General features: G+C 48.8%; 1 protein-coding gene across 2 annotated transcripts in view; it reads left to right on the plus strand.

Annotated features, from left to right (window-relative positions):
- The window catches only part of Fyn (FYN proto-oncogene, Src family tyrosine kinase), a 207,703-nt gene that overhangs the window by 162,968 nt on the left and 25,160 nt on the right, over positions 1–19,575 (plus strand). For both annotated transcript variants that reach the window (XM_032889141.1, XM_032889140.1), the window contains 4 exons: positions 493–657; positions 3,458–3,637; positions 5,764–5,840; positions 5,938–6,091. In XM_032889141.1, coding sequence (XP_032745032.1) covers positions 493–657; positions 3,458–3,637; positions 5,764–5,840; positions 5,938–6,091 — 576 coding nt within the window. The remainder of the gene's footprint in view (positions 1–492; positions 658–3,457; positions 3,638–5,763; positions 5,841–5,937; positions 6,092–19,575) is intronic.

Consider the following 19,575-nt stretch of genomic DNA (forward strand, 5'->3'; position numbering starts at 1 on the left):
TTTGTTTGCCTTTAGTGGGAAACTGCAAAGAAGCAATGTGAGCGCACAGGAGCAGTAGAGTCAGAAGGACAGAGCAGTCCCTGTAGAAAATGTGACATCCTTTGCCGCTGCCAGGTGTACTCCTGAGACCCAGTGGTTCTAACAGACTGAGCTCTGCGGGGAGAGTCGGGGAGAGTCCCTCAGTCCCTAGATACCGGAAGGGACAGGGACGGTCAGCTTTTATTTTTATATGTACTTTCTGAAATTAGCAAGGGCATTTTTGAATTCAGGGCAATGAATACTTAGTTCATTAGACTAAAGTACACGGAAGCCACAGCGGGCCATGCCCGTGAGCAGTGAGCGCGCCCGATGGCGCAGTGGGGCCCCTGTCTGACAGTCTCATCTCCCTCCAGCGGATGTGTTTGCTCATGTGCGTCGAATCTGCTGTGGCCTGTGCTTGTTGTCCTTACATTCTCTGCTCTTCTCTCCCTCACTGCTGCCCTGCTCCTCCAGAGAGAGCCGCGGGTCTCTGCTGCCGTCTAGTAGTTCCCTGTCACAAAGGGATGCCAAGGCTTACCGATCTGTCTGTCAAAACCAAAGATGTCTGGGAAATCCCTCGAGAATCCCTGCAGTTGATCAAGAGACTGGGAAATGGGCAGTTTGGGGAAGTATGGATGGGTATGCCGAGATTCAATTACTCTTTTATTAGCTTCCCTGTTTGGGAAATCCCAAACATCCAAGATGGAAGGTGGAAATAAAAGATATTTTTATGATAGGACAAAGAGCTTGAATTATTGGATTTTATTTTGTAAAATTTGGAAATTCTCAAAAAGAGAAACTGGCAGCTGCCAGCATTGTCTCAGTGCTGTCCTCAGGGAATTCACCTTCCATCTTTCCTAGTGCATGCCTGGTGATGGATTATAAGGACTGTTTTCTTTATTAATTCCCTCTCCATAGAGAAAGCTGATGGTTTGTGTTTTAACTTAACTGTGATTTCATCAAGTTGTACCCCACAAACTTCTGGATTGGCTAAAGATGCTTGGGAAGTTGCACGTGACTCGTTGTTTCTGGAGAAGAAGCTGGGGCAGGGGTGTTTCGCTGAAGTGTGGCTTGGTAAGGCAGAGGGCACATTCTGTTTTGGCGGCATCTCAAAGCCAATGAAAAGGACAGTTCTGAACAGAAATGCGTACATGACCACGGGGACAAAGCCCCTTAACCTTTGTAACTAGATGAGCGGGAGCCATCTAGGTCTGCAGAATCCAGTGGCACTGCGCTGTGTTCATCTGTCCTATTTCACGTGGTTAGTCACCTGCAGAACGGACGGGAAAGCCAGTGATGCTGGTGCTTTCTCTTCCTGTGAAATGGGATGGTAAGATGCTGTGCGAGAGCTGCTGTAGAACAAGACCCCCGGCTTTCTGCGCACCAAGCCTGGTCTAAACCCTCGCTAGATGACTAAGTACAAATGCAGGGCCTGTTTAACCCCTCTGGGCTCCAGTCCTCATCTGTAAAATGGGGGTACTACTTGCCTCACTAGATTATTTGAAGATTATATCAGACATGTCTAAAATCCCCTATAGATCTTAGATCCGTACACACACTTCTTCATTATGCACACATTCTTCAGTAATGCCAACTGCACTGGACCCTTGAGATGGCTTTTATAACCCTCGGGTCAATTGCAACTCTACTGATAGATAGACTATACACTTAGACCCCTCCCCCAAAATGTCTGTCCATAAAATGATAACGAAGTGCATTGAATTCTCCCTTCCTTAGAGTCTAAAAGGATAAAAACAGGTACATGTGGTCTTTAGGGATCAATTTTACATCATTGCACAGAGCAGCAAGGCACTTCCCATGGAACATTAGATACATAGATACATAGATACATAGATAGATAGACACATAGATGCATACACAGATAGATAGATAGATAGATAGATAGATAGATACATAGATAGATAGATAGATAGATACATAGATAGATAGATACATAGATAGATAGATACATAGATAGATAGATACATAGATAGATAGACAGACAGACACATAGATGCATACATAGATACATAGACAGACGCATAGATGCATACATAGATACATAGATAGATAGACACATAGATGCATACATAGATACATAGATACATACATAGATAGACAGACAGACAGACACACATAGATGCATACATAGATACATACATACATACATACATACATACATACATACATAGATACATAGATAGGTAGATAGATACATAGATAGATAGATAGATAGATAGATAGATAGATAGATAGATAGATAGATAGGACAGACATGCCTAGGCAGTTACCCAAGCTGAGAGAGGGAAATTGATGCCACACTGCTTAAATTAGGAAAGGTTGGCAGTCAGACCATAGGAATCACTTAAAAGTTGTCAAGAGTTCCCTTTTACACTGAGAGGCAGATACTGTCTGAGATAAAAGAACTGTTTAAGCCACTGGTTCTTTTTCATATGTTTTTCCCCCGTAGGATACATGTTGAAATCTTATGTTTTAACAGAATAATAAGAAGTCCTTTGAGGTACAGACCCCTTAGAGTCGAAAGTCATAGATGACACCTAAGTAAATCTTAGCTTCAACCTGGATTCTCTTTTAAATTGTAAGCAATGTAATCTCAATTAGCAGATTCTTATTTTCCTTTATAAATATCATTCTTCAAAACAATTGGCTGGAAATAGAACAAGCCAGAGTTGTCTTTTAGTTTGAGAAGGGAAAGCCAAGCTCATTCATTCCTGTTTTACAGGCGGACTGACAGAGGCCATGAGCCAGATCTGGCCTTTGGGTCAGCTAGACTTTTAAAGAAGTACTTAAACATAACACAGTTAAGTACTTCTTTCATGGTTGCTCTCTGATTTCCCAGCCCACCTGCTAGAAGCCACTGTTCTGTGGCTGACTCACAGGAAGTCGGGGGAATTTTTCTCAGCTGGGGAAGTATGGGCAAGGGAAGGCTGTGCTTCCGGGCACACATCGCTTGTCTTCTGAAGGACTCAGTCAAGTGTCTCATCCAGTACACAGCTGGAAGCCTATTCCGAGCATCCCTGGGTGTGGCCTTATCTTTACAGGGGCACACCCTCTAAGATGGAATTTAACGTAATTTCTTCCAGGCTTTTCCTGGTATCTAAGGAACAGCTATTGGAAACCCCGACCAATTCTGAGTCCTAGACTCTGATCACTTGAGTAAGATCCCAGAGCTTTCTGGTGTAAAGTCACACTTATATGCATAAGTCATAAAAAGCGTGATACATATCAAATGGGAACAGTTAGAGAATCATTAAAGAGCCGTAAGGAAACTCCTTTTCCCTTCAGAGTGCTTGACAGAGTCCTTGCAGTTGTCTTTACTCGTAAAAGTCTGATTTTATGCACAAAGTTGCTGGTCAAAATTATTTTTCCTGTGAAAAGAGTACCTTTGGATTGACTTAATATTGTGGGGTATCTGTAGGTACCTGGAATGGAAACACAAAAGTAGCCATAAAGACTCTTAAGCCAGGCACAATGTCCCCGGAATCCTTCCTGGAGGAAGCGCAGATCATGAAGAAGCTGAAGCACGACAAGCTGGTGCAGCTCTACGCAGTTGTGTCCGAAGAGCCCATTTACATTGTCACGGAATACATGAACAAAGGTCAGGCCACGCCTCCTCCTCCCCCTCCTCCTCCTCTTCCCTTCCTCCCCTCCTCTTTCTCCATTTCCTACCCCCCCTCACCCTCACCGTCCTCCTTCTCCTCCCCCTCCTCCTCCCTTTTTTTCTCCTCCCCCTCCTCCACTCCCTCCTCTCCGTCCTCCTCCCTTTCTTCCTCCTCCCCCTCCTCCTTCCTTTCTTTCTCCTGTTCCTACTCCCCTCTCCCTCCCCTCCTCCTCCTCCTCCCTTTCTTCCTCCCCCTCTTCCCCCTCCTCCTCTTCCCTTCCTCCCCCTCCTCCCCCTCTTCTTCCTACTCCTCCTCCTTCCCCTCCTCCTTCTTCCTTTCTTCACCCTCCCTCTCCCCCCCCTCCCCTCCTCCCCTCTCCTTCTCCCCCCCTCCTCCCCCCTTCCCCCTTCCCCCTTCTCTTTCCTTCCTCCCCTCCTCCTTCTCTTCTTCCCCCCCCTCCTTTCCCTTCCCCCTTCTCCTCTTTCCTTCCCCCTCCCCCTCCTCCCCCCCTCCTCCCTTCCCTTCTTCCCCTCCCCCTCCTCCTCTTCCCCCCTCCTCCCCTCCCCCCTCCTCCTCTTCCCCCTCCTCCCTTCCCCTTCCTCCCCTCCCCCCCCTCCTCCCTCTTCCCCCCCTCCTCCTTCCCCCCTCCTCCCCCCTCCTCCCCCTCCTCCCCCCTCCTCCCCTCCCCCCCCCCTCACAGGGGCTTGCAGGACTGTCCAGAGAGCAGCTGGGTTGCCTGCTGACTGTAAACCCTGGCAAGTATCCACTCTGCTCACTCAGGATAACACTTAGAAAAGGGGGAGCATTGAGTTCTCCCCCAGATTCTTGAGAAACGCAGTGCCTTATGCATGTTACACATCAGCAGCGTTCCTCTGCATAATGAAAACATCATTTTCTGTCAGACCTAGTGCAGAGGGCTGTGAGACCTGCTGCCATTTTGAATGAGTGGCCTCTGTTCACTTTCCCATTTTAGTGCTAAGTAATCAGTAGGTAGCAGACCGTTGTGGGGTTAAGACCAGTCCCCATCTCAACATCTTCTCCCCCGCTTTCTCCTTAAACGCCAGGTGAAGAAGTGGCGTGCAGCCATCCCCTCCTTCCCCTCTGCGCGCGTGCGTGTGCCGGAGCACACGTGAGCACGTGCACATCATTATAATCAAACCAGCATTGTTGGGGACGAAGCCAGAGATCACTTTGTTTTGGAAAATTAAATGAGCCAAACAAGAAACAGCCTTAAAGGGCTGTGCACCGCACATCAGAAGACAGCGGTGTAATTTTTCTTCTCTGTGTACTTTCTTTTAAAATATAATTGGAATTTTTTTCCTGGCAGATTGTATGCCCTTTGGATCCAGAGTTATTTTGTAAATAACTTTGTGATTAAAGCATAAAAAATAAAAAACAAAAAAAACCCCCACTGACGGCCATCAGTGCCCCCAGCTCCTGCAAATGATTATCTCTGCCTCGGGGTCCTTCCCATGGCCCCTCACTCAGCCTTGTAAGTGTGGCTCTGAAGCCCAGGCTGGCTAAGGCAGAGGTGTGGCTGGCTGTGCCCTAATTGGGAAGCTCCTGCCCCACCCATGTTCCTCAGTTGCTTAAAATCTGAGAATAAGTCAGTAGTTCTGAAACTCCCTTGTATCCAAGTCACCTAGACATCTTCTAAAGGCACAGGCGTCTGTGTCTGACTCCGGAATTTCTGATGTAGGGGATAGAGCCTGAGGACGTGCATTTCCAGCAAACACTGCTGCTGCTGGTCGGAGCAGTACCACTGCAGACCGTCACCTACGCTGTCTCTCTCCACCTCAGTCCCCTGTACAGCAGTGACAGGGACATGGAGGATGGTTTGTCCTTCCTGTGACCTAAAAGGAGACGAAGTTCATTTTTTCTAGTTTACTAAGTCCTTTATCTTTAGAAACAAAAACACTGTTTATTTTCAGAAGCTACAACATGCTTCTTAAAACACAAAGTCGGTTTCTGTTTTGTATCCAAAGCTTTCTTGTCCCATCGATGCTATTATCCTGTTCATCCACCTTTTACTTCCATCGAGGGAATAAAACGCAGCCTCTGTCTGGGGATCTCTCTTCTGCCTTCCTGTGGAAACTGAAATCGTCTTGTGTTTCACTCCTAGGAAGTTTGCTCGACTTCTTAAAAGACGGTGAAGGACGGGCTCTGAAATTGCCAAACCTCGTGGACATGGCGGCACAGGTGGGCGTGGGCTCTTGTTCCGGCTGTGGCCGCCTCGGCACGGGCACTCGAGGGGCTGCGGAGTAACAGCTGTACCCCCTTCCCTGGGTTTCCACAGGTTGCCGCAGGAATGGCTTACATCGAACGCATGAATTATATCCACAGAGATCTGCGGTCAGCTAACATTCTGGTGGGGAACGGACTCATTTGCAAGATTGCTGACTTCGGATTGGCCCGGTTGATTGAAGACAATGAGTACACAGCCAGACAAGGTGGGCACTTCCGGGACAGTGGCTCCTGACGGCGTCTTTGCCCTGCACAGCTTCCTCCTTGCCTTGATTTCCTCCAGCTTCCCTTTTATCCTCTGATCTGGCGAGAGTTTGGCATCTCTCAGGGGGGGCTAGTGGATCCGTAGGTGTGTGCAGTGAGCACTGGTCTAGTGAGTGGGTGTCTGTTCATTCCCCTGGCCCGCCTGGCTTTTCGGAAGTATCTGGGCCCACAGTGCTCCACTTTTAGAGAAAGGAAGCTATGGGAAACCAAGTTAAAGATCGCTCTCAATCAGCCACGTCTGAGCAGAAATCAGGTGACACTCAGTCTTTTACATGGGAACTGACACGGAAAACCGAGAGCATAATATCAGGGGAGCCAAGGCTCAGAAGCAACAGGAGCGGGTAGCGCCAGAGCAAAGGCACCTCCTGGTAGAGAGCCTGCAGAGGCACACGGAGCTAATCCTGACTTCACTAAGCAGCTGCCAGCCAGGCCCAGCCTGAGACTAAGCTCAGAGCAGAGCACTGAGGAGAAATGGTTGGAGGGCCTGGAGGACTGCAGTGTCTGAAAAGCCCTGCTCTCCTCCTCTGCCTTACCCAGCCCCGCGGATGGTCATGGGGGTTTTAAAGCCAGAACTCAGGCGGGGAGTAGGTCTCATTGGTGAAACAAGCTGAAGCCCGGCCACCCGCGCCAGGCTGAGCAGTAACGGATGTAGTACAGGACGGTGTGTTCTGCTGTTTTCTGTTGAATAGTAGTTGTTCTGCTCATTTTGAGAATCGTCTTTTCCTCACTCTCTCTGATTTTTTTAGTTCATGGCAATTCCTTCCACCTTTCACTCGACTCAGAATGGAAATGCAGTGCATGATGGGAGAAAATGTTAAACGGAGGCCCTGCCTAGGTACAGATGCTACCCAAACACTCATTGTGTGTGGGACAAACAGCTCAGCTATTTGAGTTCCTCTAGCATACACCATTTCTTGTCCTGGAGCCTCCTTGTGGGGTCATGTGGGGGGTGGCATGTACACAGACACACACCCAAAGTTCGGGGGCACAAAAATGGGCTGCATCTCTAATCTAAGCAGAGAGGAGGGCAGACATGCTTCTGGTGACAGGGCACCCCAAGAGGGTCTGAGTGAATGTGTTCAGAGCCTGGCCCTAGGGGAAGGCATGGGAAGGTTGATAACCTGAATATTTGGTTTAGGAAATGGGTCCAATGAAACTCAGGGCTCCCTCCTGTGTGAGAAACTCTCCGTGGCAGAGGGAGCAATACGAGACTGTCCACTTTTAACTAGACTTTGAACTCTGGAGAGTCTCTGGTTAACACCCTTGACCCATCCATAAATGAGAGGTGGTGGGCCAGGAGCCAGCAGATGCTAACAGGTACTCTTGGGATGGACTGGGTATATACGCCATGCATCATTCATTAGGGTGCCTAGACTGTGTGGCCTTAGGTGAGGGCTGGCACCTCCCATACCAGTTTCTGCACTGGAACCCATCCAGGACCCTCTCGGCCTGGCCGTGCAGCCTTCCTTCCCACTTCCCGTCATGACTGCCTTTCTGCCCTGCCTCCCCCATGACATCCAGACCACAGTCTGAACCCTTTCCCAAGGACAAGCCTTAGTCCTTCGTTCAACATTTCCGTGACTTTATTTCCAAACAGAAGATTCTACCCGTCCCTCTTGGAGTATTGTTTCTTCTTTCTTATCTTCACGACCATCTGCAGATGCATACACCGGAGGGGAAAGCAGCAGGAGTTATTGGAGCTAGAGGGCGGCAGGAGATGCGGGCAGTCTGTGTTGTCCTGAAGCTGAGAGCCAAGGGCCAAGGCCTGTCAGGACCTGGAACTGCCTGACCTGCAGGGGGCAGGAAGCAGACCCAGAGTTAGCAGATTCATGCATAGGAACCCTGAAGCTCACAAGGGCAAGATCGGGATCTTAAAACAGGACAGCCCTCCCGATCAGGTGTGCTCTTAAGCCGTGCCCACTGTCTCTCCCCAAGACAGTGAATCAGAGAGCAGAGAAAAATGGAGAGAATTAGCCATGAGTCCCATTTCCCCTTTATTTTGTGGAAAAGCCTAAAGGGACAACCTCTCCAACTCCCATGTGACCAGAGGGACTTTGATTTTCCAGCCTTGGATAGCCCAGCTGTTCCTACAGTTCCTGCTCGGGGTCTGCCCTGCCCTGGCCTTTGCACGAGCTGGAAAGGTCCGGCATGTATCTGCCATGGACTCTGCAGATGGCATGTGCTGCATGCCGATGTTCCTGCAGGGGATTAATGAGCTCCTCCAGACAGCTGGTCCATGTGCCTAATAATATTGGCAAGTCGGGTTTCATGCCACCCGCAGGCCACAGCCGTGCCGCGGGTTAATTATGGGAGTGCAGGCAGTGTTCTGAAACATGTGCCAAATGTAGCTATTTTAGGACCATGAATGACAATTGTTTGCAAAACAGTTGTGAGTTTCCCATCTCAGGGTACTCTGAAGTGTCTGTCACCACAGACACACGCACACACTCACACACACACACACACACACACACACCTCAGGGTGTTCTGAAGTGTCTGTCACCATGGACACACGCACACACTCACGCATACACACACACACATCTCGGTGCTCTGAAATGTCTGTCATCACGGACACACACACACACACACACACACACACACATCTCCGTGCTCTGAAATGTCTGTCACCAGGGACACACACACACAGGCACATGCACACACACACATACACACACAGAGCTCAGTGCTCTGAAATGTCTGTCACCATGGACACACACGTCCGGTGCTCTGAAATGTCACACACACACACACACACACATGCACACACACACACACACACACTCCGTGCTCTGAAATGTCTGTCATCACGGACACACACACACACACACACACACACACACACACACTCCGTTTGCTCTGAAATGTCACCACACACACACATACTCCGGGTGCTCTGAAATGTCTGTCACCAGGGACACACACACACAGGCACATGCACACACACACATACACACACAGAGCTCAGTGCTCTGAAATGTCTGTCACCATGGAGACACACACACACACACACACACACACACACACGGGGGGGACGACGGACACAAGGACACTGCAATGTGGAACTCTCAGTTACAGGTCTTTCATGTGTCTTTGCCTCCTATAAGCCCCACGCTCACCCCCTACCTCCCCTGGCTTTGAGCAGAAGCCCAGTGTCAAAGAGGAATTCAAGACCAGGCCCAGTGCCTGTGACTCCACATTGAAGACAGGAGGGAGGGTGAAAGACAGAGGAAGCCTGCGGGCACAGAAGGACAGTTGGCTAGCATGAGGAGGAACACAGGAGCGTTAAAGTCAGACAGCAAAGCCCCGCAGTCCCCACTGACCGGGGCCCTGGGCAAGCTAGCTGGTTCGCCCACGGGCAGGTTACTTATTTTTAAATGCAGATGCATCTCACCAGCTCTTTGCGTTTCTGCAGTTACTGAAAAGCACTTGAATGTCTAACCCAGCCCCAGCCCCAGCCCCAGGAACTGGACAGTGTCACTTGCTGCTGCTGTTCTCATTTTTTCTTACAGAGAACCAGGCTGCTGGAGAATAAACAAATGGGGAGGTTGCAGTTGTACTGGAAAGGGCCAGTTACCATGCAGGGAAAAAGAAGCTAAAGGCCCTTCCTGTCAGAATAGCTGGTTATGCAGACCTGGCTTGGCAGTCACTGCCCCACAGGGCACTGATTTAAAAGGCACCTGCAGCTAGGTCGCTTGCCTGTGTTGGAAATCAGGACCCCCAGGTTTAAACCACTTCTGTCACTGACAAGCAGGGTGTCCTCAAGCAAACCAGCCACCTCATTCGAGCCCCATTTTTAATCCTCTGTCAAACAGATAGTAACAGTGCCTGCCTCACATGAGTTCTATATGACTGAGTAAGCAATCCATAAAAATTCTTTGAGGGTGGTAAAACACGAAGAATTATTTTATAACTTCAACATTTTGTGATTGGCATGTTTTCCATAGAGAGGGTTTTTATCATATTAGAAATGCTTTAAAGAGAAAAACTGTTAGTAATCAATAAAAGAAAGGCACTTATAAAGCTATAATACACTTGTTCAGCCAGATAGGTGCATGATTGATAGATAGATAGATAGATAGATAGATAGATAGATAGATAGATAGACAGACAGACAGACAGACAGCCAGCCAGATGATAGAGATAGACAGACCGGCAGACATATGACACAGAGAGATGGTAGATAGATCATAGGTATGTGGATGGGTGTGTGAGGAGTGTTACATGTGTGCATGCATGTTCATGTGCATGTGCATGTATATGAGCACACATACTTCATCATTTATAGCCCAGACCAGTCTGCTTTTCTGGTTCTGTCTACATGTCCCACAGACCCTCTGTTCTGAACTCAGCGGAGAGAGGGTCAGCTAACCTCCCATGGTCTTGGGCAGGCCGTCATTCTTTTCTCCTGTTAAGAACCATTCATGACTGGGTCTTTAGTCCCAGCACTTGGAAGACAGAGGCAGGCAGATCTCTGAGAGTCTAAGGCCAGCTTGGTCTTCCTAGAAAATTCCAGGGCAGCCAGGGCTACATAGAAAGACTGTCCACACCTGCCCCCACCTGAGAGAGAGAGAGAGAGAGAGAGAGAGAGAGAGAGAGAGAGAGAGAGAGAGAGAGAGAAAGAATGAGCGCGCGCACTGTCCATAGCCCCAGCTGCTTGTACATGGTTTTTATTTATACTTATTTATTATACATCTTTATTGTGTCTGACATCACATATGGACCCTGAGTAGCAATTCTCCTGGACATCTGTAAAACAGGTCTCGCTGTTCCTCTATGGGGACGATGGCTAAAGACTAACTACAGCCCTCACGAGCACAGAACACATATTGTCACTGTTTGCGTGTAGACGTGGAAATAGCTCTGGTCACTGCCCTTCTCCTCACTCTGGGAAGACAGACTTTTCTGCTCTCTGTGCAGTACGCACAGGCTTCCCGGAAGTCAGGTGCTGTAATGCGTCAAGAGCCCCAGAGAGAGCCGTTGCTTCTGTGGGCGTCTGCTGCACACGGTGAGCTTGTCTCTGGGGAAGTACAGGTGCTCTCCAGCTAGCTGGGCCTGTGTTCACATGCTAGCTTTGCCCTCCCCTGGGTCTGCGCCCTCTCTGGACCTCAGTATCCTCATCTGGGAACCCTCTTTCTGGTGGCTGTGGGGATTAGAAAGGGCAGAAGCTGTTTGGCGTCCTTTGCTTCTCATTCCCCCTCACAAGACTTTTCTCCTCCCAGACCTCTTTCCTCCTTTCTCTGTATTTCTCACCCTGTTTGAAAAGATGGCAAGGCCTGAGCTGGCTCTGAGCATGACGGGAGACGTCACATTATCTTAGTGCGAACCCTGGCATCACTGCAGATCTGCTTGGGAACCGTGGATAAGTTACTTTGTGCCTGCCTTCTTCTGCAAACAGAATTGTCACATGGTCTGAGAACAGACAGGAAGCTCTTACCTCCAAGGACCTGGTGCAGTCACCAGTGGCACTAACAGCAGTAGGGTTGACCCTGTAGAAGCATACAGCCACATTCCGCATACACACCCACAGGTGGCACCCACAAGCCATGCTGCACAGGGCCCTCCCACAGCCTCCTGCCAGGGCTTGTCCCCATTTGAATCCTGAGGAGCAGGAGCATGGAGTTTCTCTGTGGGTTTGGTTGGATGGTTGACTTGTTTCAAAGCAGTAACCAAATGAGCACATAGGAAACAAATGTCAAAACGATGTCATCTCTGAGTCTCTGGGATATTTGGACAAAAGGAGAGCACTCAGAACTTTGGGTAACTTTTACTGGTTTATGTATTAAGTAGGACAAAAAAAATGTGTCTGTTCAAAATACTCCCAGTATTGAGCATTTAAATTGAATAGATTATTGTCTGGAGTAAAATTCACATATAAATTAGACTACAAAGATTTCATAATTGTTACAGTTTCCATGTTCATTAGTTAACGTTAAAAATTGTTACTGCATAAATTAACACGTTCTTTCTTGGAGAACATATTTTAGAAAGATTTGTTACTTTAATAACTCTTTGTGTATTAGAAATCCCAGATGCCGGAGCTAATTAAATGTAATCAGATTTTTGGATTAAAAAAGCACAGTAGCCATTTAGCACAAACGAGGAGACAGCTAGGTTGACATACACAGTCAGGAAGGACCGGGTCCCTGATTCTTTTAGATTTCCAGTTTCACAATGCAGAGCTGTGAATTCAATCCCTGTCCTTCCTTTGTTCCGATGACTGGGGATTATTAGACTCAGTGCGCCCCGCGTTCCAGCTCAAGGGCTCCTGCAGAATTATTAATCAGATGCTTCAGAGGCCCCTGTAATCCAGTAGCAGATCAAGGCTGATCTCACCATGAGGTGCCCTCCCTCTGCTCCCCTCAGTGTATGAATTTCTTGTTCTCTGTCAACAACAGCATCCCCATCCCCACCATGTGTGCTGTGACCTGAACAGCAAATGTCAGCAGAGAAGGGGGTGGGGAGATGGAACCCTGTTAATTGCTGAATTTAATTTAATTCTTTCCTTGCTAAAGAAGTGAACCCATCTTTTAACAAAAGCAAACCTCTTCCCCGATGCAAGCTATTGTTTCAAGTCACTTGTTCCCCAGGCAGAACTGTAAAAGGCTAAAGTGAAGTGACCAGGCCGTGCCACCCCCCAGGCCCACACAGGGAGTTTATCATCCCCAGAGCTGCCAGAGGCCATGTGCTGAGTCCCTGAACCTTTCAGGGCCAGAGTTTGGTGCACCTCTGTCCCTGGGCAGAAGTCGGCTTCATTTGTATTCTGCCGCGTCTGTCTCTAGGCTTCGTACTGCTGGCGTCTCTGGGAGGGACCGCTTTGTTCATCTGCTGTAGCCTCAGCCTAGATTAGTAGTCAGGGGAGCAGGGCAGATGCTGGGAAATGGAGACGCACTGTTGGGAGCATAGTCCTCTCCTAACAAGGATGTGCTGAAAGCCAGAGGAAATGAGTGAAAGGGGCTTTTAAATCACTCGTTTCTCCCTAGTCCCTTTTAAGATTAAAATGCTTGCAGAGAGGTGGGGAACTGATTTCCACCACTTACATCCTCGGACAGCTGAGTTGGCCCAGGGAATCCAGTCAGGCCCGATGCCAGCACAGGTCACCAGAGCTCTCTGAACACCTTCCTCCACCTCCCAGCCCTCTGGTAGTGCTGCTCTGCGCTCACAGGGCATCTCCCTCTCCTTTGTGCTGGTTTGGGCAGAGCTGGCTGCGGTCGTTTGCGAACGGTCAGGAGAAGTCCTCAGTTTGCACAGCCCACGTTTCTTGGTAATCATCGCTAAGGAAGCAGATGGTCACCCTCCGTGATGTTAAAGTATGTAAATAGGAACCACAGACGGCCATCAAACATCAGAGATGTCTTTTGGCTTCCTTGCTGTACTCTGCTGGCTGGCAGAAGGAGCCTGCACTTTCATCAGCTGGATAGCCAGGGACAGGCAGAGCACATGCGAACCTCCCTCCCACAGCTACAAGCCTTTTCCTCCTAACCAGAGGGAGGGTACCCGGTCTCCACAGGCTCCCAGAGCATAGGCACTTCGCCAGATTGGGAAGCAGGGGACAGTTTAAAAGGAAACCTGTAGCTGTGCTTGTCCTCTGAATATCCCCTCTTCTTGGGCCTTTTTCCTAGACTCAGAGCCAAGCCCCGGGACGATGAGGCTGTGCCACGCTGTATCCCCACACCAACACAATCCACACTGCCTAGCAGTGTGTCCCAGTCTGGCCCAGGTCCCTCTGAGGGTGGCTAACTCTGCTACATTCCTAACCCAGTGATGGGCCTGCCAAGATTCCTCCCTATCCACGCTCACTATTGGGCCCCCCGGGAGCTTGCTCACGCTTTCAGCTTGAACGTTTCTTGCATGGATTTATCCCAAACAGACCTTGGATGCACGCCTAGTTAATCAGCCCAGAGTTTCACGTTATGTTCAGGCCCAACTCCTGCCTCCCGGCACTCCAGGTTCCACTCCTCTCTCCTCTCTCAAAGCCCCCGATGAGATAGCACTTGTCTTAATCCCTGTCACCTTCTCTGTCAGATGCCTCACACCACCCCCCCCACCAGCCCGGCAAGCTAAAATTTCGAATGGAATATCATCCTTTTGTGCAACTGGGTTTTCCTTTATATTCTCAAAACATGATGCTAAACCCTGTGAACTTGAAGTGGAAATTTTAGCAGAATGTGTTACCGGGGGTAACTGGAAACACTAAGTTTATTACCTCAGAAGCATTCGGGAAATTTGGACGTCATCCTTGGCCTATTATGAGAATTAGGAGTTTTCCTCTGCCAAGTTTGACTGGATCTGAAATTATTATTGCATTTGAATCACCACCAAGTTCCAGGTTGGGTCAGCTTTGCTTTAGCTCCTAACACAGGATATCCTGTCCTAGACTTCTTGCTCTCTCTGTCATCGAATCAGCTTCCCATCCCTGCCGTCGTTCGCGACTGCTTGTGTTCTCTCGGGTGACCTTATAGTCCCAGCACTACACATTATTCTATATTGTATAAGATAATTTGCACAATTTGTGGCTTTGGAGTCAAAGAGGCTTTTTGGGTGGTTCTTTGGTTTAAAAAGAAAAAAACAAAAGCAAAAACAGGATCTGTTGTCAAAGCCAGTGCTCTTCATTCTTGGAAATTCTATTAGGACGCAGGCCATGCTCTGCAGGGCCGATGTGGCGTACTTTGCTGTGCACTGGTTCGTTTACACCACTGCCCTGGTTCCTTAGCTGGAGGAAATAACTTGTCTGAGACAGTGCAGCGCAACTGGCACCAGAAAACACAGTCCCTAACAGTCCCAGGCTGGACTCAGAGCTCGTGATGTGTGATGACCCCAGCAGACCTGTATTGACCATGCTATGATCCCATCTGTGTCTAGGAAAGCCACAGGGTCACACTGGTCCCTTCTCTGTCACCACACCTCCCTGTAGCTCTCACTGCAGTTCACTCCCTCATCTCCTACATCTCCTGAGCCATCTTCTTCAAGCCAAAACCACGTTCAAGCTCTCTGTAGGTTCAGCCTAGCACCTGCATTCCTCCAGCTTTAGAAAATCCGTACAGGAGGCGCCCTCCTCCAGATGACCCATAGTGTGGGCACTCAGTGGTTGGTGGATGAGTGTGGGGCTTCTCTGCACTCTCTTTCCCTCTTCTGAAGTTTCAATGATCAGTGGTGCTGAGGGCCTTTGTCGGTACAACTCAGTGCCTTGCACATCAGGTCTAAGCATGTTCTTGGCTCTCACCTTTGTACTCCAACCCTCCCAGGTTACAGACAGGAAACTAACACTTGGGCTTACAAGCGTCTGGCAAACCCAGCCTGTGAGCCCAGGTCTGCCTCACTCTGAAACACCTTTCTTCATTGATTTTAACTACCATTAAATTCAGTCTCTAATGGCTTCACTCATCTCTGTTGAGCCTGCTTTCCAAGTGACCATTCTTGCCGTTCGGAAGAACGCCACTCAGTTCCAGCTCAGCCCACCGTTGGGCTTGCTGCCACCGTCACTACAGAGCAGTGGCTCCGTGTCCTGGCTCCTCCTTTCACTTTATCCCAGCCTTGGGACAAAAGGCATCGGCAGTGTCAGTGGGAACATTTGAAACATTGCCATCATCTTAATGTATGAAGGAGAGTCCACTACAGGAAGCCACCAAGTCAAGACCCATTTCTGTCTGAGGCAGAAGCGGAGGGCAGCTTTCCCGGCTGGCCGCTGGGCATGGAGCCGTTCCTCTAACTGGATTGTGACTTGGACTTGGAGTGGCCCATCCTGATGTGAGTCTGGTGGGCCGTCTCGTTGTCACTTAAAGCTGAGAGGGGTAGGCCCGGCCCAGACGCTGAGAAAAGGCATCATTTGTGACACCATTATAATGTCAGTGTTTTCTTTGTGTTTAGTTTCTTTTTTGAAGTCTTGGTCAAAGACTCGTTTGGCCACTGGGTGTTGAGTGTGTCACTGCCCAAGTGGACCTTTGCTGTCGCTGCTACCGCATCTGTTGAGCAATTGTGGTTTAACGGTTTTAGTCGGAGAACTGGGAACAATGGAGGTATAGACTGCACCGACCTTGACGGTCCACATTGTGCCAAGAGCTACACTCGGGAGTGTGGCGCACAGGGTCTCAGTGCTCTGAGCCTGCAGATCTCACCCAGACCCCATTTCTAGCCCTCACCCTTGTTCCTTTGACGTATTATTCTCTCAGCTGAAGAGCAAAAACATCTGCCCGTAGAACAATGTGTCAGACCTGCGGCACACGCAGCAAGTACCCAGGATCTGTTCCGTAACGGTAGGCGCTTGTTGTACCCAACATTAAACTGCCACTTCTGATCAGGAAGAAGCCTTCAGGAGACAGAAGGCCGTAGCCAGGAAGTGGAGGGAAAGACGGCATTTCAAACAGGCTAATACAACAGAAGGACGTGTGATCACGCCAGGTGTGTGGTACCTGCTACAGAGGCGAAAAGCAAACTAAACCGGATTAACTGTGTGTTTGCAGTAGGAAAACCCGAGGTCGAATGGATGTGCGGGTCTCTGGAAACCAGGTGGTAGATTCTGATTTAATTCAGTCAGGACCCTGCCATGTGGTTGAAGAAGGTAGAACAGGAAGCTGCAGTTTAAAAGGATTATGGGGGGTGGGGGAGGGCAGACTGGCGAAGGGCTAGGAACCAAGGCAGGAGGACTCAGCAGGGGTGATGACTGGAAACTGGGTAATTTTGAAAGACTCGTCCAAGAGCAGAACCAAGGTGCCAGGTTAACAGCAAGAGGAAGAGGACAGTGGGTCGGTTAGGTCTACAAACAGCAACGGGGAGGATGTCCCAGCTTCAGTGGTCTGCTGAAGCCTAGCCACACAGCGATCAAACCCCTGAACTCGGCTAGTGAAAAACCAAGCAAGTAAATGAAGGGGGATTTGTTCCCTTCTTAGATTTGAAAAGTAAGAACTAATTTCTAGCTCAGTCATTTCGTAACATTTTTCTGCCGACTACAAGAAACTCTTATAATCTTGCACATAGTAAGATGATATACTGAACGATAAACTAAGGTTACAGTTGCTATATTTTAGGTAAAGCCAAGAGACCCTAGAAACCCATAAATATAGAACCAGGAATTCAAATGAGAAGCATCTGAATGTGCCCATCCCCCTCCCACACACCACAGGCAAAATTAGGGACAAGAGAGGACATGGGGGGGAAGAAGAATCGGGCAGAATGGCACTTGTGCTTAGAGTGAGTGGGAGAAGAGAGGACATTGGAGGCAAGAGAGACAGGAAGGAGGAGGCTGTGTGTAGAGCGGGATGCTAGGCCTGTGGGAAGGAGAGAGCAGGCCAGCTCAGCAGCGGTCAGGTGGGGTCTGCTTGTTGTTATTGTTCTTCCAGCACCCGCTGAGCCGGAAGTGATTGCTGTCTACTCTGTCTTACCGTGACTACCGCAGGGCCTCTTGTTGCCTGCTCTTTCTGCTTCTAAAACCACTGCCTGTCCCAGAAGCAGCCCAAGAATTGCCCCCTGTTCCTCTGAAGCAGAGCTCTGGCTCCCCCTGCATCTCTCAGATTCACTCAGACACTAAGGGGTTGAGCACTCTGGGCTTGGTATTAAAATCCAGATTTTATGAGTGTCTTTGAGTTCCATTAGTGTGTGGCGGATGCTTTCCCACTGTAGTTAGCAGTTGATAGACCCTTAAACAGCCATCCAGACAAAGACATGACACTAGTACTGTCACCAAGAACAAGGGAAGACAGCCCAGGGACCAGACAAGCTGCCCATGAAAGCCATGGCTAGTCAGCACAGAGGAGACACGGGCAGCTAATCCAGTGCTCTGTCATCCAGTCCGTTCCCTCAGGAGTCCTCTGTGTAGGGCATACCATGCTCTGAGCCGCAGATGCAGGTGTCCAAAAGACACACTCCGGCCCTCAGAGACAGCACTGCCAAGAGACAACACTTCTGACAGCCTGTGCATCCGGCACATTTCAAGCTATAACAACCGGAAAAATGGGCTGCTGTGTCAGTGTGGAGCTGGGAAACCTGTCCAAGTGTTATCGATCAGGCAAAGTCTTTAAGCAACTAGCACTCTGGCCAAGAGCAGGGATGGGGGTAGCCACAGGGTGGCAGTGGACTGCTTTTTTCTCTCTGGGAGTTACCTCCTTCCAAGCCTGTGAGCTCTCCAACTCCGCCCAAGTGAAACACTTACTCCAGCCCCTAGCAGACCCCTGTGGTGCTGTGTACCCTGTGGCCGAGTGACCTTAGAGTGACCTTAGACTTACCCTCCTCAGCCTCAGTTTTACACCTGCATAGCCACATGCAAAGAGACCAGGAAACACCAACGGCCTAACACTCCACTTTCACTCCACACTGCCGGGCCAGTAACTCTGTACCCTCTGGAGGGAGGAAGCTAAGACAGGAGCAAATGGAAGTATCGAGAAGAGTAGGAAACTAAGCATTGATTACTTCTTTCCAGCATTACTTCAGTTTAACCTTTTGTCTTGGAAAAGAAAACATTAATTTTCTCTTTTAAAAGAAATCTAAAAACCAGTACAAACAAGAACTACACCTTTAATCCTGCCAACGCAGAGGCCGCAGAGGCCGCAGAGGCCGGTGGATCTCTTGAGTTCAAGACCAGCCTGGTGTACATTGTGAGTTCCAGGACAGCAAGAATGACACAGAGAAACCCTGTCTCAAAAAAACAAAAGGACAAACAAAAGTTCTTTTGGGGTTGGAGAGATGGCTCAATGGTTCAGGCTCCAGAAGACCTGAGTTCGGTTCCAGTCCCCAAGTCAAATATCTTTATAATTTCCTGTAACTCAAACTCCAAGTGATTCCACACTCTGTCGGCCTCAGAGGGCACCAGCACACAAGCATACAGACACACACACAAACTATATGTGTGTGTGTGTGTGTGTGTGTGTGTGTGTGTGTATAGAAGGTAGCTACTAAAAATATAAAGAAAGCCATTTTTAAACTTTTATCCTTTTAAATACTCGTTGCTCGGTGTAGAAAACATTTTGTCTTACAAAGCAATAATACAAAATAAATATATATATAAGGCCCCTCATCAAAACGCATACTCGCTAATGACTTCCTGTCGAAAACCTGTCAGATTATACAGACTTTGTTCTTTTATGTAAAAGTTTACATATATTTTTTGTCATTTTTTTGTTGTTTTTCAAGATGTGATTTCTCTGTGTAACAGCCCTCGGTGTCCTACAACTCGCTCTATGGACCAGGCTGGTCTAGAACTCACAGAGATCCACCTGCCTCTGCTTCCCAGGTGCTGAGATTAAAGACATGTGCCACCACTGCCTAGTTTAATAACTTTATTGTGCCCTGGAAAATGAGAACGCAGACTAGTATAGCTGGCTGATACATTTACTTTTTAAAACCCAAAATCTTTAGAAATCCTTACTCAGAAAATCCTTAAAGTGAAAGCCACATCTATAATCCCAGCACGCACACAGCAGCAGCAGGAGGACCA

Source organism: Rattus rattus, chromosome 18, assembly GCF_011064425.1.
Source record: "Rattus rattus isolate New Zealand chromosome 18, Rrattus_CSIRO_v1, whole genome shotgun sequence".
NCBI lineage: Eukaryota > Metazoa > Chordata > Mammalia > Rodentia > Muridae > Rattus > Rattus rattus.